Source organism: Pleuronectes platessa, chromosome 7, assembly GCF_947347685.1.
Source record: "Pleuronectes platessa chromosome 7, fPlePla1.1, whole genome shotgun sequence".
Lineage (NCBI taxonomy): Eukaryota > Metazoa > Chordata > Actinopteri > Pleuronectiformes > Pleuronectidae > Pleuronectes > Pleuronectes platessa.
The window spans coordinates 17,907,248-17,933,762 of NC_070632.1; the positions used below are offsets into that span (position 1 = coordinate 17,907,248).

Sequence of the window (26,515 nt, forward strand, 5' to 3'; positions counted from 1 at the left end):
GGATCCAGTCTTGTAACTGAAGCAGCTGTAAGAGCAAACTCAATCACCGAGCGTTTCAGCCGCTCCTCTGTGCCGCAGAGACCAGAGAGGGCGCGGAGGTGTGTGTTCTCTCTCTTGTCGGACAGCAGGCGGGCGAGTGTGCCAGAGAAACGCAGAGCTGCTCAGCTTAAGCCGCCTGATTCCTCTAATGCTGTTTTCTTCATCCAGGAGACCTGCACCGCCGCTGCCGAGGACACCGAGCATGAACAGATTCTTATGATGACCTTTGATTTATCACCAATGTGTGTGAGACGACAGGGAGGATTCAGTCAGGGCACCTTTGCAAGATTCCAAACAGCTCTCAAAGAAATAGATACAGCAGGACGTGATGGTTTAGGCTCATCAACTCTGACAGCTTCCTCGCCCAGTAAATAGAGTTTAACAGAATATTTGACATGCACTCGTTATTGCTGTATAAGTAATGTGGACAGATGAGCTGAGACATATTTTAAAATAAGAAGGAAATTCTAGGATCAGCTTTGTCCGGACGAAGGTGTTCACCTGGATCCTCGAGTGAAGGCAGACGATCGCACTGAATCCAGTTTGTACTTATTTCATATTATTTCATTCTGCAACATCCACAGCATTGTAGTGTTCTGTCGTTGTGACTTTTACTTTCACTTTAGTGTCCAAGCAAAATTCAGAAATCTCCTGTGTTTATCTTGCCCATTACTTGTGCAGTAAATCTTCTGCACGTCTCAGCTGCTCCCCTCCATCCATCCATCCCTCCATCCCTCTGTCCGTGTCTCCGGTCCACTCCTCGCTGACGCCCTATCGGCGGCCGCAGTCTTTCCTGAGGATGTGGAGCATTTTGCGTCCCAGGCTCGACTTCCACGGTTTAACGAAACTCTTGGTGTTGACCAGCAGTCGGCCGGTGTTCCAGTCCTCGTGTCCCGCCACTACGTACTCGGATCCTGGAGAGAAAGACAGAGCAGGGGATCTGTGACTTTGACTTCTTCTCAAAAATACATCAAAACAAGATCTAACATGTAACAGGGTCCATTATGATTTGATATATTGATATTTATACGTTATTGGTAAAAACAAATCGTGTTTATATAGATACATCACTCAAAGCACTATGAAGTTCAGATTTGCCATTCACACACATATAGTGCATTTATGTGCAGGACTTTCTCTATCACACATCCCTCACACACTGCCAACACAGCCATCAGGGGGAAATTGGGGTTCAATGTCTTGCCCTAGGGAGACGGGAATCAAACAGCCAACCCACTGGTTAGTGGACGACCCGCTCCAACTCGTGTAAATGTGTTTGTGTAAATAGTTATAACCTTGCATGTATAGCCCTCCATTGTCCATATGAAGCACTTCTGTTATTATGTTGTACAAACTAGTTATAATGTGATATGTTTGTGTTGTTTCATTTGTTTAGGGGCTCTCCTTATGTACAACAATTACCCGAGGATTTTCTTCTTCAGCTCTTATTGTCAGACATTCATGGTCTGGCCTTCACGTCAAATCAGAACACAGACATGGCCAGACTCCACCATTTACACCAGTACAGTATTGTACAACTGTAATTAACAAGTTAAATACTGTGCTGTGATGGGTTGGCCTGGGTTATTGTTGCTAGTGAGATGTGAAATCATCTTATAACAGAGAGATGGCTCCGACTGGATGTGGCTGCTGCAGCTAACCTGGGTTGAGGATGGGACATGTGCAGCCGTGGGTGGTCCAGGACTCCGGGTAGAGGGTGATGCTCTTCCTCTGGATCTTCATCTGACGACTCTGGTACAGGACCTTCTTCACTTTGACCTCCACCTCGGCGTGGGAGCCTTTGTCATGAGCTGACATCACCTTTACAACCAGCACTGTCGAGGACAAAACATCGATACCTCACTCATATATTCATGGGGGTAAAGGGGAACTCAATATGTTTTAAATCCCAAATCATTTTAGTAGTCATGAGGCACGCTATCTATACTCTGATGTATTCAATGCAGCAATGCACCAACAGAGGCGGGGGAAGAAGAGGACTGCTAGCAAGTCAGCACAGACAAACACTGTGCTGCTACATTTTCAAAGGTTGTATGAGGAAGGAAAAACAATCTTTGTGAGAATTAAAAATCAAGTAGGTTTATCCGTGAGGGGGGGGCAATCTGAATCAGAAAATGTATCCCAGACACGCATATATAGAAATTCAGACCTATATAATGTAAGTATGAAAGTGTATTATTTCTGTGTTATAAGTGTATACATTTTTTGTAATGAAGTGATTGTGATATGGGCCCCCCCCCCTAAAAAAAAGAGAAGGTACATATCAAGGGATTTGTCCTGATAAATACATTAGTATGCATTATTCAACAATATATAGAGAAATAAAAGAACGAGAATATGGTAAAAATGTATAATCGTGATTGAGGTGTTGGCTCGTGGTGGCAGCTCATCGTTAATAATGATTACCACTAGATTACAACTAGATACACAACATGCCTACTCACATTTACTACTATTAGTGGCAATACCGCCTTTTTTTCTGCATAAATACTTTAAACATTGATAAACCTCTTCATTATTGTTAGACACTGTCTACACGTGATGTTTTTTGGGTAGTTTTTCCTCACTCTAGTTGAGGGTTAAGCGGGGAGGATGTTGCACCTTGTTAATCCCTATGAAGCAAATTCTGATTTGTGAATAATAATAATAATATAAATAATAAATGGAGCAAGTTAAAAAAATTCAGCGTCACAGATCCAGAGGAAACCAATGCAGAATATATCAGATGGAACGACCAGGTGTATTTTATGACTTTATAACAAACCGACCTGGTGGTTTTAAGCTGCTACTATGTTAATTATGTCGTTGAATGGCTTAACAATCAATGACTGTCGTGACCGGCTCACCCCACACTGAATCAACACATTGTGTCAAATAGCTCTTACCATAGTCGTACTCTGCAGCACAGAAGAGTTTGGGGCTGCCGAGCGTTACTTCAACACAGTCACATTTCTCTGAGGAGAGTGAAACACAATCAATAAGCTTTGTATATAAATCATTTCATCGTGACGTTATAGATTTCAAGAACAAAAACCGCAGCATGGGTGGGATGGGTGTGCAGTGTATTAAGTTGTGAGATGACCTGAGACTCACCAGAGTGGTGCAGTGCAGAGAAAAGCTCCTCTGCCCTAAAGAGTGCCGTCTCACTATTACTGCTGCTGTGTCCCATGTGGCCAGTGACTGTATAGAAGACCTCCACGTCTGAGCTGTGGTGCAGAGGTAAAAAAAAAACAGTCGAGTTCAGTGCTCCGCTCAGCGTTAATAACCCAGAATGCACTCTACCTCTACCACCATACATATCTTTGTATATAACACATATGGCTGCGTCTTGGCTCTCACCCAGAAACGCAGTCACCGGTGTAGGGGTCACAGTCCCCCGTGCAGTCGCATGGGCGGCAGCCGTATTCGTGCAGCCCCCAGTATCCCATCATGCAACTGTCACAGCGGGGGCCGCCGACGCCAGGCTTGCAATTGCAGTCCCCGCTGGAAGGGTTGCAGAGAGGGCTCCCCCCCGAGAGGACGGCGCCGACAGGGTGGCAGGAACAGGCTGCGGAGGAGAGAGGTGACGGAACAACAGGATCACATGTTAACATCCCTGTGACTCCATCGCAGCAGCAGACATTATGCTCATGCATGTGTGCTAAGGGAAAACACACTCGTAGAAGAAAAACAAAGATATTTAATGAGTAACTCCCACGACAGTATAAAAGTTAAATATATTTCATCATCCTATTGCTGTGAATATACACTGGATGTGCTTTGGGCAGCAAAAACAAACACGCAATAAATCAGTGGAGTCTATCTGCACCGTCAGACTCGCAGCCCGATGCTTCCAAACAAACTTGCTTCAACTGTTTTCCCAAAAACGGTTTGTTTGTTTAAAAATGCCGCAGTGTGTCTGGCTGGGGGGGGGGGGGGGGGAATGGGAAATGTGTGCTCACATGGACCATGGGAAATTCCTTAATTGTTTGCAATAACAGTCACATTCCAAAACAGTAAGGTCGTCTCCGTCATTCCTGCGACAGAGGCGACTGGAGTTTTTACTAGCTCCTCACCGACTAGACAAGTGACTGAGAAAGGTGCTGATGGGCAGATACGCCTCCCAAGGAGAAATCAATCTGCTTTAATGTGGAGGGTCAGAGGTCAAATCTGATCTCCACTGCTGTCCTACATATCTCAAAGGCTGCTCCTCTTAATTTGAATTCTCAGCTGGCGTTCATCGAGACAAGAGTTATAAAGAAGCGACGGTGCACACTGAGGAAACAGAGGCTCTTACGTTTGCAGGAGTCGGGGGCCGTTTTTGGACGAGTGGGGTCTCTGTAGAAACCCGTCTTGCAGCTCTGGCAGTGGCGGCCCTCTGTGTTGTGGCGGCAGCTGTCACACACGCCGCCGCTCTGCCGTCCGGTGGCCAGCCACCACACACGGCTGAAGTGGCAACTCCTGGCATGGCCGTTACACTTGCACCCTGTGTTTTTTTGTTAGACATACACCAGGAAAGAAAGAATGAGATACTTTCCTCTACCCTGCACATTTTTGCAAATACCTTATCAGAGCTGTGACAACTCTTGCAGTAGCTGCTCTATTATTCATCAAGTATCAGTTTCTCAAAAGGTTACAGGTGATTTATGTCTAAATTCCTTTGGCAGATAAGTCCACATGCTGTGTGTCCTACTCTGCGTTTGACTCTCTTGCTCCATCACTCACTCTGGCACTGGTGTGGCGTCCCTACGAGGCCGTTGGCTGCCTGCCAGGGCTGATCATTGTGGAGAGGTGCACAGCGCTCACAGTGGTCCCCGGCCGTGTTGTGTCGGCACACACACTTACCATGGACCTGCCGGGCACACACAACAGGAAGGAAAGAATCAATTACTTCAGTTTTCATTTTATTGCTTCTTCCATTTCTCAAGAATGGCAACATATTGTATATTGTATTAGATTATACTGAGCTATCGCCTCTCCAAATCGCACCAGACTCGCACTTCCTTGGGCCCTTAGGAACACATCTGCACAGTGTGAAGTGGATATGATGAACAGTTCTGAAGATGTGCGCTCCACATACAGGCAGAAAGAAAAGGGGTTCTGTCCTTGAGGTTGGATGTCTATGCTTTTTATAAGATCCAAATAGTATCCTTTATATTTGTGTTTCAGAGTCAGTGTGAAGATGTAACTCTTTTCATTACCCTTGTCATGGAGGTTAAGTTTTCAGGCGTGGAGGGATCGGGCCTGGGTTTTTGAGGAACTCATTAAAATTTGCTGCAGGTAAAGAGACAGAATATACTTCCACTCTCTTTAATGTGATCAAACCACTTCCTTGTGCTCATTTGCATTTCTACTATGAGAGCTAGATAATCATGTGTGGGATTGTTCGACGATGTATGCGCTCTAGTGCCATTCTAGTTACCTCTGCCAAGGAGGTCATGGTTTTGTCCATTTGTGTGTTTGTTGTTTTCTGTCTTTCTTTGTTTGTCAGCAGGATTATGCCCAAACCACTGAAAAGATTTACACGCAACTTTGCTGAAGGATGGGATATGGGCCAAGAACAAACCCATTAAAATTTGGCAAAGCTCCAAACAAAGGGACAGAGCCAGGAATTTTGTTATTCACTTTCTTTAACATAGCAAGATATGTTTTTTTTCACCAATTCCCAAGGACATAATTCATGACTATTCAGAGGACTGATATCTATGAGTGTGTATGAATTGGTGCAGCTTGATTGAATGTAAGGAGACTCTTGGGCCTTGGTGGAGGTACGTACTCGACTGAGTGCCATTCTAGTTTATGCTGATTTCAAACAGCCTTGCACTCATATGTTATGTGTTTATAACAACCCTGATTCGTATTTGCAACATACAAACATCTATATATATATATAATCACATGGTTTACAGGCTGTGAAGCTTATTCCTGCCAGTGTAACTTATTTACACCCCCTCAGGTCATGTTGGAATTACACTATTTCTCCTGTTCTCCATTTACCGTGAAGAGAATAACACAACAGCAGCTCAGGGTTGTTAAAGCATTATGTTGAATACTATAATTAAGGTTTTCACATCCTTCTAATCCCTGAATGGGCAGGTAAATCTATGGCCTAATATCCAGTAGCTTCTTTACAACCCTCAGCTTCAGCAGGACGCATGAGAGCTCACTTGAGTAACACGGGCGTGGTGGGAATAAAAGCACCCAAATCTTTCTCCTCCCAATCCAACCACATCAACAGAAATGCAGACAATCAGACACCGTCATCAAATCACGACGTCTGAGTGTGATGAATTTTTGCTATAGAACAAAGCGTAGAAGTGTGTTTTGTTGGTGCGATGCACGTTCGCAGAATCCAGCTGAGAATGGCTCACCATGTTACTCGTCCTCTGCTGGCTGGTTTGGTAGCTCCTGGCTGGAACGCAGTGGTCAGCGTGTCCATTGCAGAGGCAGCTGCCCTTGACAATGAAATCATAAATGGCGTAGTGGTCGGTGGGGAGTGCAGCAGCACCGGGATGTTTGGCCTGGCAGGGACACGGCTGGCGCTGCAGCAGGCGGACTCTCAGGTTGGTGATCATGAGCTGGTCCTGAGCAGATGGTCCATAGGGATCCACTGACTGCCAGGGAGACAAGGCTCGATAGATCACCTGGAAATGAAATGATGAGAAATCTCACAAAAGCTGTGCTGTTTCACTTGTAAACAATTAATCAAATGCCTGAAAAATATTATCATGAAGACAGACCGGGATGAAAACGTATATGATGCACGTTTCTCTGCCAAATAAAAAGCAGAAAAGATCAAATTTGCCTTCGATTTTTTTAAATAGTTCCCATGTACAGATGCTCAAATGGTTTTTGGTCGCTCTCATTAACTTTATTGCAATGTTGATGTTTTCAGTTTCAGTTTCTACTCCTACAACATTATAACATCACAAATCAAAACCGTCAGACACATAGCAACGTGCTTTTTTCAATCCAATTCTCACTGCAGTTCTGTGCACCACCACTGAATGGTGAAAATAGTTGGATGTCCAAAATTCCCTTTGGGAAAATACCATACAAGGACTATTATCTTGCATAACGTCTTGGGAAATAAAAAAAGTATCAGTGACACTATATTAAATCTTTAAGAAATCTGCATGTAGGGTGGAATTTAAAATGCCTCTCCCAGGGATGGATCTACAGAGGGGTCAGCTGCCCGCCTGGTGTCCCACAATCTGTCCCATAATCCAACACTTATAAGGCACGTTTATGTCCCAAAAGACCGAAGAAGGACAAAAAAGTGTCTAAACAAAATAGATGTTCTATCTCTCTTTATATTACTTCAAGAAAAGTAAAATTCCCTTTTTTAGGGAATTGCTTACATTTTATTTTCACCTTTAAATGAACTGAATCAAACCATTATCATTTAAATGAATCTTCACTATTTCAACACTTGTAATTGGTCCTTACGCAAAACATCTTGCATGGACAAACTTGTTGCTGTATCATAATGAGTTTATTTTGTAAAATGACATAATTTGATTTTTAAGTAAATGTCAACAATGAGAGGATTTACTGTGAACTCATTGGGCAAAAAAGGTGTCTTTGTACACTTCAGCACGTTTAAACTTAGTATGTATGTATGTATAACTGTAGTATTGTTTCAACAGTGAAAACCTTTATTTATGGGATTTCTTTAAGGCTTGAGCTACAGAGACAGTAATTACAGTGGCTGAGGGGCTTACATGAGGGACCCTACAAACTGTAGAGAGACACATACTTGCCTCATATAAACAGCAATTATGAGATCAGGCAAAACTATATATTCACTGACACATTCAACCAGAACCTCCTGACGTAGTCTGTGAGTAAAATAAATCTTTCCTGGACCGTGTGTCCATCTGTGTAAATGAGTGTGTGTGTGTGCTCATGAATTAACTGGAGCTGCTTATCTGGCCCAGATCTCCCAGTGAACACAGAGCAGTTCCAGAAATGCTCTGGAAGACCATCAGAGGCTAAAGTGAACATTGATATTGTTCCCAGTACTAAACAAATAGTCTCCCACAGCTTATCAGAGGAGGTCGGTTTACAACACTTGGTCCACTGTTTAATAGTGTGTGTGTGTGTGTGTGTGTGTGTGTGTGTGTGTGTGTGTGTGTGTGTGTGTGTGTGTGTGTGTGTGTGTGTGTGTGTGTGTGTAAAATCATCCTCTGGAGCATCTCGCAGTCAGTAAAGGGACATCAGAGAGAGGAGCAGATGGTGAGAGTTAAGTAAATATTTGGCAGCGTATTTTCAGTAATAAAATCACTGACTAAATAAAACAGTCCAATATTTAATATTCATCTCTTTGAAGCTTTGTTTGATCAGCAGCATCATTCATCAAGGATTATTTATTATTAACCATGAATCAAATGTATTAATAACAGAGCTTTAATTCAGTGAAGGTTCAGATTGGGTGGGAACGACTGGCCACAGACTACATGAGGAATCATATGGTCATATCAATACAAAAATTCTGCTGTTTGAATTAATGAACTGTACAAACCTAAACCAAAAACTAATGTTAAATGCCAGTGCTTTCTTTTGAAAAAAACATATAAATGTCTGTCTGCTATGTGAACTATATATTTTTGTAATAAATTGTCTTGTATGGCATTGTATTTGATGAGTTTTCTCTGATGTAATACAAACTGTAAATGACAGCTCCTTGCATTGATCATTAATTTGATAATTTTATAGATTAAACGTTTTGCAATTGCCAAATATATAATAGTAGGAATAATTTCAAGACCTAAGGGATCATATTAATCTTACAATGTGTCATGATTCATGATAATGAGTTGAATTTTCCACACTGTTGTTGCACAAGTCTCAGGGGTGGATCTACAGAGGGGGCAGCCGCCACCCTGACAATGAGCGCTGATCCCAAGTTATCCTGCTCCTAAAGGTGATGTAGTAAAACAATGTAATTTCTAAGTAGCTTTGCCGAGATTTTGAGAAAAACCCAAATAGATAATGTAGACATTACAGGGTTTGTGTTGTTTTGCTCTCTCTTTATATGAAATCCAGTAAAATAATGTGTATTCAATCATGTGTAAAATAGTTTCATTTTATTACTATTTTACACATCATCCAATACAATTTTCCAGGATAACTGTTTCAATTTCCATGTAAGTGTTCACTTTTGCTCAGTTTCCTTGACTTTTCCAAACCTGGAAAATGAAAAAATAAATTCCATGTTTTCCATGGTTTCCAGGTACCGTGGGAACCCTGTGAATGGGTGAGGTGCCAGACTCACTGACTGATTACTCCTTAAATCAGAGGAGCAGGTGCCAGATGAAACGGTGGGAGGTGTTGAATTATTTATTTTTCCATCATTGTTTCAAAACTGACCAAATTCACAGATTTCAGGTTATAGATTTCTCAGTGACACACGATTACAAAATTGAAAAATAAAGGATGAAGATGCCGCTTCTTTTACAAAGCAGCTATATATCTAGTTTTTGATATCGTCAAACAAACAGATATTAAGTCGTAGTATTTTAAGAAGACTTTCTAACTTTCACAGCTTGCCTGCTTCTAATCCATCGTTTCCTATCAAAGGCTGGAATGCCAAAAATAATGGAGCAGTTTCGTGGGGGACTGTTAATGATTAATCTTATTAACTATTAATCCTTCTAAAGACGGCTGCAGAAGGAACCTGTTCCACGCTCTGACGTCTCCCTCTCGCTTTCTTCTCTCCTCTTTTTCTCTCTTTGACTCTTTCTCACCCTCCTCCTTCTTCTTCCCTATGTGCTCCTGTCTCCTCTGCTCTGGGCTCAGCCTCTCGTTCACACTGTTACACCCAAGTGTCTCGCTCGGTCTGCTTTTACTTATTTATTCACACAGATTCTCACACACGCTCCACCTCCTCTTGGTCGGTGTGTCTCACTGCGCTGGCTTCAGTCTTGTCTTTAGCTTCTTTATAGCTACTGTTTGTGATGGGAGTCAGAGGAGGTCCCGCCCCCTGAAAAGCTTTGTCCCGTTAATACAGTAGAGCAGGACTGACGTAGACGCTCGCTCTGGGAATCAAAACGGCTTAATTCTTCCTTTCAATGAATTTACGGAGCTTCCGTATTTCATCTACTTGATGATAAATAGTCATTTGAATAGTGATTTTCGATTGGAGGTTAGGTTTCATTGTCACTGACATCCTTTACCAAGATGGTTCACAAAGCCTTTTTTGTCATAATAGAAAATAGGATTGCTCTATTTTTGAAAAGCAAAACCTTATGTTACTTTGTTCACAGTTAGTATTTCAGAAACAAAAGTTTGTTAAACTTTGAAAACTTCATGCATCATATATTCATCGACCTTCTTCTGTAAATAACTCCAAATTAGATTGTCTGTTCTGCTGTTCCTTTGTTTTCTTCTCTACCTTCTGTTGATTAAATACAGGCAATGTAACAAGGAAATGTTCATTTGCTATGCACCCTTTTATATTGTGTTATATGTACTATAATGTGAGGTGTATTTATTTCCCTCTGGTCTTACAGTTTAACATCTACACACAAATTGTGTGTGTTAGTTCTTTTGATTTTACTCAAATATTTTAGTCAAACTTTGAACATTAGCCTCAAACCAAAGCTGAACCACAGACATGAATCAAAGCGATGGTTTACTGCACTGATAATGTATCATCTCCATGTCTCCTTTATCATTTCTCTCCGGGATTTTTTGAAACTTGTTCACTCATTATAAATACATCAAATTGTATTCATTATGTATTAGTCTGCATGTTTAAGCAATGTTGGAAACACTGTTTCACACACATTTGTTCTTTTGAATAACGTGTGACGCCGCGTCCACCGTATTTAAGGTGCGGCACCTTGACGCGGACGTCACGACTGCCAGCCTATCAGGGCTGGCGAATTGGAATAAGTGCTTCTGTGAATACGCGCGAGGGGCTTATCCCATAGTGAGACATCTCACTCATGCTACTCAGAGAACCGGGGTTACGAAAGTAACCTAAAGTTTCTATCAATTCAGAGTCTGACAGTGAGTTTAAAGAAGAGGATGAGATTGACCATCAGCCAGCTACATAAAAAGTTCATCTTCAGCCAGTACCATATCCAGGCCAGGCCATCAGCAGCCAACATATGGATGTCAAAAAATGATGAAATTGCATGGCTACCAATGTAATAAGGATGCAACCAGGGCCGACACGGATAGCAGTAATCATGTGCAGGACATGAAGCCTTCTTACGAACTTTTCATTACGTAAATCATTCTGCACTATTTTGGAGGGACATCGTGTTTTCGTAGAAAGCTGGAATGAGATGGACCAAACCCATTTATTTGCATACTTTGGGGTTATTATACTTGCCGGAGTTTTCAAATCCAAAGGGGAATCCACAGAATCCTTGTGAGACGCAGAAACTCCCAGAGAACTTTTACATAAAATGTGCAGGAATGTTGGAGCAGAGATGCTTAAGATGTACAATTTAACACTTAACGTAGTCCTGGGTCCAGTGGACCCAAACACCACATATGTAATATAAATGTGTAGGGGGGGTGTACAGTGTACAGTCACTGAAAATATGTCATTTTATATGTTCATCACAGAAAATGAGCCAAGGCCAATGAGTCTCAGGTTGAAAAAAATATTGATCGCATCATTTTTCTTTTATCAAACATTGAAAACGGGTCCCATAGACCCGAACAACATACAAGGGTTAGGAGTAGGCTTAAAACTTTCCTTTACGATAAAGCTTATCGTAAGACCTGGCTCAGGTCTGTCCTGGATCTGCTCTTAGTTATGCTGCTATAGGCCTTGATGGTTGGAGGACAGATTAGCATGCCTTTCAACTTCAACACTCAAGTAGCCAGTGAGCCAACATGCACAACACCCTTGTGTGCACCCTGGGGCTCGAGGAAACATCTTGGATTTCGTGACAGTCCACTGGCTCGCTGATGCAGCAGTGCATTGAGATTTATCCTGGTGTGTCCGATGGCCTGTCCTTTCAGGGCACAGGGAAAGAGGATAGGGTTAGATAGATGGATAGCTGGATATGTTTACTTTTTTCTCTGGATATTACAGACAATGATCTTGCCCTCGTCATGCTGCAGCTAATGATATAACATTAAGTTCATTACCCTCCATTGTAATTTCCCTGAAAACACGAATTAATCACTTGACTGAAAATAAAGGGAAAAAATGGATTCAAGCCAAAGCTGTGAAAAAAGATCCAGATATCAGAAATCGTATCGCATGAATAATTTAACATAAAATAACATATTTTACATTACTTGCATTGTGCTGTTTTTTACCCTCCTAATTCATATTTATGAATTAGTATGGGCTAATAAAAACATGTGTTGAACCTAGACTTTAAGATCCCTAATGTGATTAAATCCCAAGGCTGCAAGACATAACAGCGGCTTTTATTTCAAATGGGTACATATTGCTTGATGGTATATCTGTTTAACATCTATAATTTCACATTTACAACCTGCATTTACATTTTCAACTTTGGAAATGTTCGTACAGCATGTTTAAAGTTTTTAAAGTGAAAGATTTTTACATATTTAATATATTGTGGCTCCAGTATGTTGATATACTCTGTTAAAATGAAAAAAAGTATAATTCAATGGAAATATAAGCAATGTTCTGCTGAAAAAGAGACACCAATCATGGCATGGTAAACTTTAACGGGGTAAACAAGATACATTTAATTCTATAAACCTAATTTCAGTTTTACAATGTCATCATTTATTTAAACTTCAGCATCAACTGTGGGCCTCCACCGGAGGACTTGTAGGTGTTGACAAATACAAAAATTTGGCCATATTCCATATTTTTACTTTGACATACTTGTCGTAGGGCTTTCATCAGATCAACTTCAAATTTAGATGAGTGTGATCACAACAAAATGGAGATAAAAAGAAATTTAAAGATCGATTTTTTTGTCACACAGCGTGACCGTGGCGTGGCGTCAAATTTGGCGCGAAACTAGACATGTAAGACAAGAGTCCCGACCTGATAACATCTACACAGAATACATGACTTGAAATCACAGCGCCACCCTGGTGGCTACAGGAAGTGACATGTTTTATACTTTGATGAACTGCTCCTGGCTGCTTTACAATATACAGCTAAAAAGAGCTCAGTCAAGTCATTGGCTCATGGTCAGAATTGTGACGTTTCCTCAAACCGTGTTAACATTGATGTGCGGCGAAAGATCATCTTTCGCCAAAGGACACGATGTTGTCATAACTCCACTGTGCATTGTCCTATCACTACCAAACTACTGTCTCCTGATTGGAGTCCAAGCCTGAACAGCTCTATGTGTCAATTTTTCCTCAGTGTCATAGCGCCAGCTACTGATTCACCATAAAATAGGAAGTACTTTGTTAATCCACTCTGCATTATTCTAACCGGCTCCGAACTACTGACCTATGATTACAATCCTGATCTGAACATTTCCATTTATTGATATTAGTTCAGGGTCATAGCGCCACCTACTGATCTGTGTAAAAATTAAGCTGTGGTAACATTTTCCAATTGACACAAAATATCTCACGCTACTTCAGAGCGCCTACTTGAACAGATCTATATGTCTGTGCGTAATAATAGTGATGGCGCCACCTACTGGCAACAGGAAGTAAGCTTTGTTTTACAACTATCATTCGATTAACATAACATTTTCTCCGTGTGATGTGCAATTGATAATGTGGACTGTAATGAGCAATTAGCAGGCAAGGATCGACATGGCGTGACGGAATCAGGAAGTGAAGCGTTTATCCTTGGCGCAGTGTGCACAACGCATTCAACGTGGAGACGTGCGCTTGGTCATCTATCGCTCTCTCCAGCGACCGCAACATATATATATTCTCTCTCTTACCAAAGCAACTCATGAAGAAGAAAAATGCGATGGACTTACTCTACGCTACAAAAGATTAGGATTTATTTGACAAACATTTTAGTTTTTACTTCATGATTTTTTTAATTATGATGAATTGACTTGTTATGCCTTAAAATGTTTCACTATTTGTTGTGTGTCCCGCTGATCATTTATCGAAACAGCTGCACCTGATCCTTGTTTGTTATACAGTATCTTCATCTAACTGCCATATTGCTTCTCCGTTTAAATGTCAAATGTAAAAAAGATTTCCTTATTGCATTATTTTATGTTTCTAACTATTATGGTTGTTTTACATTTTTGATGATGATATGGTTCTTGGATTGTCTTTAATATTGTATTTGTGTATTGAAAACAAATGCAAATCATATAAAGCTAACTTGATTTTATTAAATTTAATCATCAAAAAGCCTCAAATGTAAATCAATGTACGGTTTATGGGTGGTAATGAGTTTATATTCTTTCTTTTGTATGTGTGTGTGTAAATCTCAATCTATATAATGAAAGGTCAAACAGTTTTTTGCCACACCCAAATATGTAGCGTCCTCATTTCATTCATGGAATTAACTTATACATATTTTGGTACTCACCATAGCGACTGTTACCGTTGAGGAAATATATATATATATAAATGGATTTCCATTGGTTCAACACCAGTATGACGACATCTGTAGGAAATGTAGTTCAGAAAATGTCGAACCCAGAACACTGAACACTTTACCCTGACTCTGGCAGGACTCAAACTCCCAGAATGCATCTCGGAGCAACTGTGTGCGCAGTTGTCTGAAGCCCCGGAGAGGAGCGAGCTTTTAGCCGAGGGACATTGGATGACTTTGTCCCCGTGTGTTTGTCAGGTTGAAGACAGCAGACTGTGCGGTCAGCAGCGGAGCTCATGCCTAATACCTGTCATCAACAAACTGCAGGATGTGTTCAACACGGTGGGCGCAGACATTATTCAACTGCCGCAGATAGTTGTTGTGGGAACTCAGGTGAGTAACGTCACTCCGCTCAGAGGTTAGCACCCACGTTAGCCTGCGTCACTTGCTGCCCAGGCTCCTGTCATCTTCACAGCGCTGTTTTGGGGTCTCACATGGACCGTAGATATGAACACTCAGGCTGACTTAAGTTACACTTGACATGTTTATGCTCTCCAATATGTTCTGGTTAGCTAGCTCATACGTTAGCATCAGCTACATGTGAGCACCCAGATTGTCACAGTTCTCGTACACTAGTAGAGATCACGCTCTGAGAAATAAAACGAAAGTCAGATTTATTATGTAATATAGAACTAGGAGGCTACTGGGGATTTCCTTATCAATTCATATGGTGATCAGTTGGCCGGTCAAACGTGATAATGATGTCAAGACATTTTTTGTTGTCCAGAATGTGATCTCTCCAAGTTATTTGAACTTGTTTTATTTGACCAAACGCTCAGAAAGACCCTAGACTCAACTAATTAAAGATTTAGTTTATAACCATGTATTTTATTCTATTTTGTGTTGTTTATCTGGTCCCTGAATAATAAACACATCCCTCTCCTCATATTATTAGCATGACTAAGCATCTATCTGTAACCTTGGTTTGGTTTATTTTATAGATCTTATCCATTCATGCACACATTCAAATAACTTTCACTAAGCTGACAGTTTATTAAGTACCTCCAAGTAGAACTGCAACAAATAATCAATACGTTTATTGATTATCGGCTATTTTGACAGTTGAACAACTATAGTTCTTACTATAACATTTTAAAGAGTTCAAGCTTTTCAAACTTGCTGCTCTTTGTTGTCATTATCATTAAACTTTGGACCGTTGGCCATAATAAACAAGTTAGTATTTAAATTAATCAGCAGATGCATCAATAATTAAACATTTGTTAGTGGCCAACTTACATTTAAATATAACAAATGAACAGCCCTGCTGTAAATCTTACCATGAAGATTAAAATGATCAGGTTTTGCTGATGCTGTTTTATTAAATGATATTTAATCTACTCGTTGTTCTATGAATTCATCTCTCAGCAAACCACTCATCACTATAAACTTGAATCAACGCCTCCCCTTGTCAAATACAGTTTTACTCTGACCACCTGACTACCCTAATTGGTTTAAAGAAGCGGCTTTTGTCCAACATGTTTACTTTCACTGGTCGACTAATTGGATGTGACTGTCTCAGACTGTGGGCAGCCATCTGAGGATTCTACTCTGAGACAGAACAACTTTTCAAATCCTTAATTTGTTATGTTTGATCTTGCCAGGACTCCACAAAGGTCCAGATCTGCAATGACCTTTAGTTTAGAACTGTAACTGTCTGTTATTATTATTATTATTATTATTATTATTACAGACACGTTTGAGGATGATGCTGACATGTGCAGACAGAGGGGACTCTATATCTCTATGTCCAAACTAATATGTTGGTTAGATCTGATGACAGACCCTGGCCGCAGCTCTGTCAAGTACACATCTAAGATCTGGGACCACTGGCATGAGTGCCTTTTTTAGCCCTTCTTTCCTTGTATATTTCTATGTAATGTATTGTTTGTATGTATGTTTTGTTGTATCATGTGGGCCTTGAGCCTGTTATAAAGTTTATATATTTATATATTCCCTTATGCACCTTGACGTAGGTTTCCACCTGCAAATAAACTGTACCCAGGGTATTATTGACCTGTATACTGCTCACTATTTCCAACTGCCAGTTGTTAATCAGTGTTAATAAGTTAATATGTGTTTTATAGCAACATCAGTTTTGGCAGTTTTTCCCTCAAATACCCAACTCTGCCCTTGCACACCCAGAAGCTAATGTTATTTTGACATTCTTGACAAACGGTGTACTCCGAGGCAATTGGTCACTAGTAGAAGGAGACTATAGTTATTGAAATACTTTTTTTCTTAAGATAATTTGGCCTCTGATGGATATACTCTAATATTTCTTTCTCTTTTCCCTTTCAGTTGGGGGGTGACCTTGCAGTTGTTCAGGATATGGAGGACCAGAAATTCTTGACCAACTTCACTCATCAATTTAAACAGAATCATTTTTCCGGCAAGGTTTTCCATGCTGCTTGGATCGGATTGACAGACGAGAAAACTCAGTTTTGTGTGGGTCAACAACAAAACACTCCAATCAAGTGTCAGTTTCTGGTCAAAAGGGGAGCCAAACAACTTTATTGCCGTTTGGGACAAAGAAGAAAATGGACAAGACTGTGTTGGCATTCTACCACCCGATGACTTTGGAGGGGAGAGGTGGTTGTTCAACTGGGATGACATAACTTGTGTCGGCGGCCGACACTATGTCTGTGAAAGTAAGGCTGTTGTCTCATGATCCAGTCCCAATAGATATTGGGACTGGACCCAATAGATATTGGGACTGGATCAAAACTGGTCCAGTCCCAATATCTGGACCAGTTTTGGGACTGGTCCAGATATTGGACCAGTATCTGGACCAATATCCAGGTCGAGTTGACAGTCAATGGGACGACATCATTTTTTGAGTCGATGTAGAAATAGATTATAGGTTTGTCTAATAATAAATATAGACTTAATATGTGGCCTCAGCTTTTTCGGGTTTTTATTGCTTTTGTGAATTGATAGTCATCAACTCTATGAGGGTTTAATTGAGGGAACATAGGGCTTACACACACATAATGGTGAATGTACATAAACACACTCCCTCTATAGTACAGGAACATATGGTAGATGCATAGATGTAGTTGAACTTGTCTGAGCTTAAAGTTTGGTGTTTTTTGGTGTTGTCTCATAAGGAGTTTTAGTTTACATTGCATTTACATTTTCTAGGTCAAGCAACTTACAAAATCCACATTTTGGTTTAGCAGTGGAACTGTACATGAGATGTGGAGTATAATCTTTGACCCAATGAAGACACATTGAATCCGTATTTCATCTACTTGATGATAAATAGTCATTTGAATAGTGATTTTCGATTGGAGGTTAGGTTTCATTGTCACTGACATCCTTTACCAAGATGGTTCACAAAGCCTTTTTTGTCATAATAGAAAATAGGATTGCTCTATTTTTGAAAAGCAAAACCTTATGTTACTTTGTTCACAGTTAGTATTTCAGAAACAAAAGTTTGTTAAACTTTGAAAACTTCATGCATCATATATTCATCGACCTTCTTCTGTAAATAACTCCAAATTAGATTGTCTGTTCTGCTGTTCCTTTGTTTTCTTCTCTACCTTCTGTTGATTAAATACAGGCAATGTAACAAGGAAATGTTCATTTGCTATGCACCCTTTTATATTGTGTTATATGTACTATAATGTGAGGTGTATTTATTTCCCTCTGGTCTTACAGTTTAACATCTACACACAAATTGTGTGTGTTAGTTCTTTTGATTTTACTCAAATATTTTAGTCAAACTTTGAACATTAGCCTCAAACCAAAGCTGAACCACAAACATGAATCAAAGCGATGGTTTACTGCACTGATAATGTATCATCTCCATGTCTCCTTTATCATTTCTCTCCGGGATTTTTTGAAACTTGTTCACTCATTATAAATACATCAAATTGTATTCATTATGTATTAGTCTGCATGTTTAAGCAATGTTGGAAACACTGTTTCACACACATTTGTTCTTTTGAATAACGTGTGATGCCGCGTCCACCGTATTTAAGGTGCGGCACCTTGACGCGGACGTCACGACTGCCAGCCTATCAGGGCTGGCGAATTGGAATAAGTGCTTCTGTGAATACGCGCGAGGGGCTTATCCCATAGTGAGACATCTCACTCATGCTACTCAGAGAACCGGGGTTACGAAAGTAACCTAAAGTTTCTATCAATTCAGAGTCTGACAGTGAGTTTAAAGAAGAGGATGAGATTGACCATCAGCCAGCTACATAAAAAGTTCATCTTCAGCCAGTACCATATCCAGGCCAGGCCATCAGCAGCCAACATATGGATGTCAAAAAATGATGAAATTGCATGGCTACCAATGTAATAAGGATGCAACCAGGGCCGACACGGATAGCAGTAATCATGTGCAGGACATGAAGCCTTCTTACGAACTTTTCATTACGTAAATCATTCTGCACTATTTTGGAGGGACATCGTGTTTTCGTAGAAAGCTGGAATGAGATGGACCAAACCCATTTATTTGCATACTTTGGGGTTATTATACTTGCCAGAGTTTTCAAATCCAAAGGGGAATCCACAGAATCCTTGTGAGACGCAGAAACTCCCAGAGAACTTTTACATAAAATGTGCAGGAATGTTGGAGCAGAGATGCTTAAGATGTACAATTTAACACTTAACGTAGTCCTGGGTCCAGTGGACCCAAACACCACATATGTAATATAAATGTGTAGGGGGGGTGTACAGTGTACAGTCACTGAAAATATGTCATTTTATATGTTCATCACAGAAAATGAGCCAAGGCCAATGAGTCTCAGGTTGAAAAAAATATTGATCGCATCATTTTTCTTTTATCAAACATTGAAAACGGGTCCCATAGACCCGAACAACATACAAGGGTTAGGAGTAGGCTTAAAACTTTCCTTTACGATAAAGCTTATCGTAAGACCTGGCTCAGGTCTGTCCTGGATCTGCTCTTAGTTATGCTGCTATAGGCCTTGATGGTTGGAGGACAGATTAGCATGCCTTTCAACTTCAACACTCAAGTAGCCAGTGAGCCAACATGCACAACACCCTTGTGTGCACCCTGGGGCTCGAGGAAACATCTTGGATTTCGTGACAGTCCACTGGCTCGCTGATGCAGCAGTGCATTGAGATTTATCCTGGTGTGTCCGATGGCCTGTCCTTTCAGGGCACAGGGAAAGAGGATAGGGTTAGATAGATGGATAGATGGATATGTTTACTTTTTTCTCTGGATATTACAGACAATGATCTTGCCCTAGTCATGCTGCAGCTAATGATATAACATTAAGTTCATTACCCTCCATTGTAATTTCCCTGAAAACACGAATTAATCACTTGACTGAAAATAAAGGGAAAAAATGGATTCAAGCCAAAGCTGTGAAAAAAGATCCAGATATCAGAAATCGTATCGCATGAATAATTTAACATAAAATAACATATTTTACATTACTTGCATTGTGCTGTTTTTTACCCTCCTAATTCATATTTATGAATTAGTATGGGCTAATAAAAACATGTGTTGAACCTAGACTTTAAGATCCCTAATGTGATTAAATCCCAAGGCTGCAAGACATAACAGCGGCTTTTATTTCAAATGGGTACATATTGCTTGATGGTATATCTGTTTAACATCTATAATTTCACATTTACAACCTGCATTTACATTTTCAACTTTGGAAATGTTCGTACAGCATGTTTAAAGTTTTTAAAGTGAAAGATTTTTACATATTTAATATATTGTGGCTCCAGTATGTTGATATACTCTGTTAAAATGAAAAAAAGTATAATTCAATGGAAATATAAGCAATGTTCTGCTGAAAAAGAGACACCAATCATGGCATGGTAAACTTTAACGGGGTAAACAAGATACATTTAATTCTATAAACCTAATTTCAGTTTTACAATGTCATCATTTATTTAAACTTCAGCATCAACTGTGGGCCTCCACCGGAGGAGTTGTAGGTGTTGACAAATACAAAAATTTGGCCATATTCCATATTTTTACTTTGACATACTTGTCGTAGGGCTTTCATCAGATCAACTTCAAATTTAGATGAGTGTGATCACAACAAAATGGAGATAAAAAGAAATTTAAAGATCGATTTTTTTGTCACACAGCGTGACCGTGGCGTGGCGTCAAATTTGGCGCGAAACTAGACATGTAAGACAAGAGTCCCGACCTGATAACATCTACACAGAATACATGATTTGAAATCACAGCGCCACCCTGGTGGCTACAGGAAGTGACATGTTTTAAACTTTGATGAACTGCTCCTGGCTGCTTTACAATATACAGCTAAAAAGAGCTCAGTCAAGTCATTGGCTCATGGTCAGAATTGTGACGTTTCCTCAAACCGTGTTAACATTGATGTGCGGCGAAAGATCATCTTTCGCCAAAGGACACGATGTTGTCATAACTCCACTGTGCATTGTCCTATCACTACCAAACTACTGTCTCCTGATTGGAGTCCAAGCCTGAACAGCTCTATGTGTCAATTTTTCCTCAGTGTCATAGCGCCAGCTACTGATTCACCATAAAATAGGAAGTACTTTGTTAATCCACTCTGCATTATCTAACCGGCTCCGAACTACTGACCTATGATTACAATCCTGATCTGAACATTTCCATTTATTGATATTAGTTCAGGGTCATAGCGCCACCTACTGATCTGTGTAAAAATTAAGCTGTGGTAACATTTTCCAATTGACACAAAATATCTCACGCTACTTCAGAGCGCCTACTTGAACAGATCTATATGTCTGTGCGTAATAATAGTGATGGCGCCACCTACTGGCAACAGGAAGTAAGCTTTGTTTTACAACTATCATTCGATTAACATAACATTTTCTCCGTGTGATGTGCAATTGATAATGTGGACTGTAATGAGCAATTAGCAGGCAAGGATCGACATGGCGTGACGGAATCAGGAAGTGAAGCGTTTATCCTTGGCGCAGTGTGCACAACGCATTCAACGTGGAGACGTGCGCTTGGTCATCTATCGCTCTCTCCAGCGACCGCAACATATATATATTCTCTCTCTTACCAAAGCAACTCATGAAGAAGAAAAATGCGATGGACTTACCAACTGTGGGCCTCCACCGGAGGAGTTGTAGGTGTTGACAAATACAAAAATTTGGCCATATTCCATATTTTTACTTTGACATACTTGTCGTAGGGCTTTCATCAGATCAACTTCAAATTTAGATGAGTGTGATCACAACAAAATGGAGATAAAAAGAAATTTAAAGATCGATTTTTTTGTCACACAGCGTGACCGTGGCGTGGCGTCAAATTTGGCGCGAAACTAGACATGTAAGACAAGAGTCCCGACCTGATAACATCTACACAGAATACATGATTTGAAATCACAGCGCCCCCCTGGTGGCTACAGGAAGTGACATGTTTTAAACTTTGATGAACTGCTCCTGGCTGCTTTACAATATACAGCTAAAAAGAGCTCAGTCAAGTCATTGGCTCATGGTCAGAATTGTGACGTTTCCTCAAACCGTGTTAACATTGATGTGCGGCGAAAGATCATCTTTCGCCAAAGGACACGATGTTGTCATAACTCCACTGTGCATTGTCCTATCACTACCAAACTACTGTCTCCTGATTGGAGTCCAAGCCTGAACAGCTCTATGTGTCAATTTTTCCTCAGTGTCATAGCGCCAGCTACTGATTCACCATAAAATAGGAAGTACTTTGTTAATCCACTCTGCATTATCTAACCGGCTCCGAACTACTGACCTATGATTACAATCCTGATCTGAACATTTCCATTTATTGATATTAGTTCAGGGTCATAGCGCCACCTACTGATCTGTGTAAAAATTAAGCTGTGGTAACATTTTCCAATTGACACAAAATATCTCACGCTACTTCAGAGCGCCTACTTGAACAGATCTATATGTCTGTGCGTAATAATAGTGATGGCGCCACCTACTGGCAACAGGAAGTAAGCTTTGTTTTACAACTATCATTCGATTAACATAACATTTTCTCCGTGTGATGTGCAATTGATAATGTGGACTGTAATGAGCAATTAGCAGGCAAGGATCGACATGGCGTGACGGAATCAGGAAGTGAAGCGTTTATCCTTGGCGCAGTGTGCACAACGCATTCAACGTGGAGACGTGCGCTTGGTCATCTATCGCTCTCTCCAGCGACCGCAACATATATATATTCTCTCTCTTACCAAAGCAACTCATGAAGAAGAAAAATGCGATGGACTTACTCTACGCTACAAAAGATTAGGATTTATTTGACAAACATTTTAGTTTTTACTTAATGATTTTTTAATTATGATGAATTGACTTGTTATGCCTTAAAATGTTTCACTATTTGTTGTGTGTCCCGCTGATCATTTATCGAAACAGCTGCACCTGATCCTTGTTTGTTATACAGTATCTTCATCTAACTGCCATATTGCTTCTCCGTTTAAATGTCAAATGTAAAAAAGATTTCCTTATTGCATTATTTTATGTTTCTAACTATTATGGTTGTTTTACATTTTTGATGATGATATGGTTCTTGGATTGTCTTTAATATTGTATTTGTGTATTGAAAACAAATGCAAATCATATATTATTATACATTATTCAACTGCCGCAGATATTTGTTGTGGGAACTCAGGTGAGTAACGTCACTCCACTCAGAGGTTAGCACCCACGTTAGCCTGCGTCACTTGCTGCCCAGGCTCCTGTCATCTTCACAGCGCTGTTTTGGGGTCTCACATGGACCGTAGATATGAACACTCAGGCTGACTTAAGTTACACTTGACATGTTTATGCTCTCCAATATGTTCTGGTTAGCTAGCTCATACGTTAGCATCAGCTACATGTGAGCACCCAGATTGTCACAGTTCTCGTACACTAGTAGAGATCACGCTCTGAGAAAGAAAACAAAAGTCAGATTTATTATGTAATATAGAACTGGGAGGCTACTGGGGATTTCCTTATCAATTCATATGGTGATCAGTTGGCCGGTCAAACGTGATAATGATGTCAAGACATTTTTTGTTGTCCAGAATGTGATCTCTCCAAGTTATTTGAACTTGTTTTATTTGACCAAACGCTCAGAAAGACCCTAGACTCAACTAATTAAAGATTTAGTTTATAACCATGTATTTTATTCTATTTTGTGTTGTTTATCTGGTCCCTGAATAATAAACACATCCCTCTCCTCATATTATTAGCATGACTAAGCATCTATCTGTAACCTTGGTTTGGTTTATTTTATAGATCTTATCCATTCATGCACACATTCAAATAACTTTCACTAAGCTGACAGTTTATTAAGTACCTCCAAGTAGAACTGCAACAAATAATCAATACGTTTATTGATTATCGGCTATTTTGACAGTTGAACAACTATAGTTCTTACTATAACATTTTAAAGAGTTCAAGCTTTTCAAACTTGCTGCTCTTTGTTGTCATTATCATTAAACTTTGGACCGTTGGCCATAATAAACAAGTTAGTATTTAAATTAATCAGCAGATGCATCAATAATTAAACATTTATTAGTGGCCAACTTACATTTAAATATAACAAATGAACAGCCCTGCTGTAAATCTTACCATGAAGATTAAAATGATCAGGTTTTGCTGATGCTGTTTTATTAAATGATATTTAATCTACTCGTTGTTCTATGAATTCATCTCTCAGCAAACCACTCATCACTATAAACTTGAATCAACGCCTCCCCTTGTCAAATACAGTTTTACTCTGACCACCTGACTACCCTAATTGGTTTAAAGAAGCGGCTTTTGTCCAACATGTTTACTTTCACTGGTCGACTAATTGGATGTGACTGTCTCAGACTGTGGGCAGCCATCTGAGGATTCTACTCTGAGACAGAACAACTTTTCAAATCCTTAATTTGTTATGTTTGATCTTGCCAGGACTCCACAAAGGTCCAGATCTGCAATGACCTTTAGTTTAGAACTGTAACTGTCTGTTATTATTATTATTATTATTATTATTATTATTATTACAGACACGTTTGAGGATGATGCTGACATGTGCAGACAGAGGGGACTCTATATCTCTATGTCCAAACTAATATGTTGGTTAGATCTGATGACAGACCCTGGCCGCAGCTCTGTCAAGTACACATCTAAGATCTGGGACCACTGGCATGAGTGCCTTTTTTAGCCCTTCTTTCCTTGTATATTTCTATGTAATGTATTGTTTGTATGTATGTTTTGTTGTATCATGTGGGCCTTGAGCCTGTTATAAAGTTTATATATTTATATATTCCCTTATGCACCTTGACGTAGGTTTCCACCTGCAAATAAACTGTACCCAGGGTATTATTGACCTGTATACTGCTCACTATTTCCAACTGCCAGTTGTTAATCAGTGTTAATAAGTTAATATGTGTTTTATAGCAACATCAGTTTTGGCAGTTTTTCCCTCAAATACCCAACTCTGCCCTTGCACACCCAGAAGCTAATGTTATTTTGACATTCTTGACAAACGGTGTACTCCGAGGCAATTGGTCACTAGTAGAAGGAGACTATAGTTATTGAAATACTTTTTTTCTTAAGATAATTTGGCCTCTGATGGATGTACTCTAATATTTCTTTCTCGTTTCCCTTTCAGTTGGGGGGTGACCTTGCAGTTGTTCAGGATATGGAGGACCAGAAATTCTTGACCAACTTCACTCATCAATTTAAACAGAATCATTTTTCCGGCAAGGTTTTCCATGCTGCTTGGATCGGATTGACAGACGAGAAAACTCAGTTTTGTGTGGGTCAACAACAAAACACTCCAATCAAGTGTCAGTTTCTGGTCAAAAGGGGAGCCAAACAACTTTATTGTCGTTTGGGACAAAGAAGAAAATGGACAAGACTGTGTTGGCATTGTACCACCCGATGACTTTGGAGGGGAGAGGTGGTTGTTCAACTGGGATGACATAACTTGTGTCGGCGGCCGACACTATGTCTGTGAAAGTAAGGCTGTTGTCTCATGATCCAGTCCCAATAGATATTTGGACTGGATCAAAACTGGTCCAGTCCCAATATCTGGACCAGTTTTGGGACTGGTCCAGATATTGGACCAGTATCTGGACCAATATCCAGGTCGAGTTGACAGTCAATGGGACGACATCATTTTTTGAGTCGATGTAGAAATAGATTATAGGTTTGTCTAATAATAAATATAGACTTAATATGTGGCCTCAGCTTTTTCGGGTTTTTATTGCTTTTGTGAATTGATAGTCATCAACTCTATGAGGGTTTAATTGAGGGAACATAGGGCTTACACACACATAATGGTGAATGTACATAAACACACTCCCTCTATAGTACAGGAACATATGGTAGATGCATAGATGTAGTTGAACTTGTCTGAGCTTAAAGTTTGGTGTTTTTTGGTGTTGTCTCATAAGGAGTTTTAGTTTACATTGCATTTACATTTTCTAGGTCAAGCAACTTACAAAATCCACATTTTGGTTTAGCAGTGGAACTGTACATGAGATGTGGAGTATAATCTTTGACCCAATGAAGACACATTGAATCCGTATTTCATCTACTTGATGATAAATAGTCATTTGAATAGTGATTTTCGATTGGAGGTTAGGTTTCATTGTCACTGACATCCTTTACCAAGATGGTTCACAAAGCCTTTTTTGTCATAATAGAAAATAGGATTGCTCTATTTTTGAAAAGCAAAACCTTATGTTACTTTGTTCACAGTTAGTATTTCAGAAACAAAAGTTTGTTAAACTTTGAAAACTTCATGCATCATATATTCATCGACCTTCTTCTGTAAATAACTCCAAATTAGATTGTCTGTTCTGCTGTTCCTTTGTTTTCTTCTCTACCTTCTGTTGATTAAATACAGGCAATGTAACAAGGAAATGTTCATTTGCTATGCACCCTTTTATATTGTGTTATATGTACTATAATGTGAGGTGTATTTATTTCCCTCTGGTCTTACAGTTTAACATCTACACACAAATTGTGTGTGTTAGT

The 26,515-nt window shown here is 39.9% G+C and overlaps 1 protein-coding gene and 1 long non-coding RNA gene across 2 annotated transcripts in view; one reads left to right on the top strand and one right to left on the bottom strand.

Moving 5' to 3' along the window:
• Positions 1-810: 810 nt before the first annotated feature.
• The window catches only part of LOC128443858 (netrin-4), a 44,898-nt gene continuing 19,193 nt past the window's right edge, over positions 811-26,515 (bottom strand). Inside the window, exons 3-10 of the mRNA XM_053426049.1 lie at positions 6,411-6,683; positions 4,765-4,891; positions 4,337-4,525; positions 3,400-3,607; positions 3,154-3,266; positions 2,946-3,014; positions 1,701-1,874; positions 811-953 (exon numbers count right to left, since the gene is read on the bottom strand). Of these exons, the coding sequence (XP_053282024.1) occupies positions 811-953; positions 1,701-1,874; positions 2,946-3,014; positions 3,154-3,266; positions 3,400-3,607; positions 4,337-4,525; positions 4,765-4,891; positions 6,411-6,683 (1,296 nt within the window). The remainder of the gene's footprint in view (positions 954-1,700; positions 1,875-2,945; positions 3,015-3,153; positions 3,267-3,399; positions 3,608-4,336; positions 4,526-4,764; positions 4,892-6,410; positions 6,684-26,515) is intronic.
• LOC128443859 (uncharacterized) lies at positions 14,669-26,426 on the top strand. Its single transcript, XR_008339069.1, has 3 exons — positions 14,669-14,908; positions 16,874-17,223; positions 25,143-26,426. It is a non-coding gene; the product is annotated as an uncharacterized LOC128443859 (long non-coding RNA).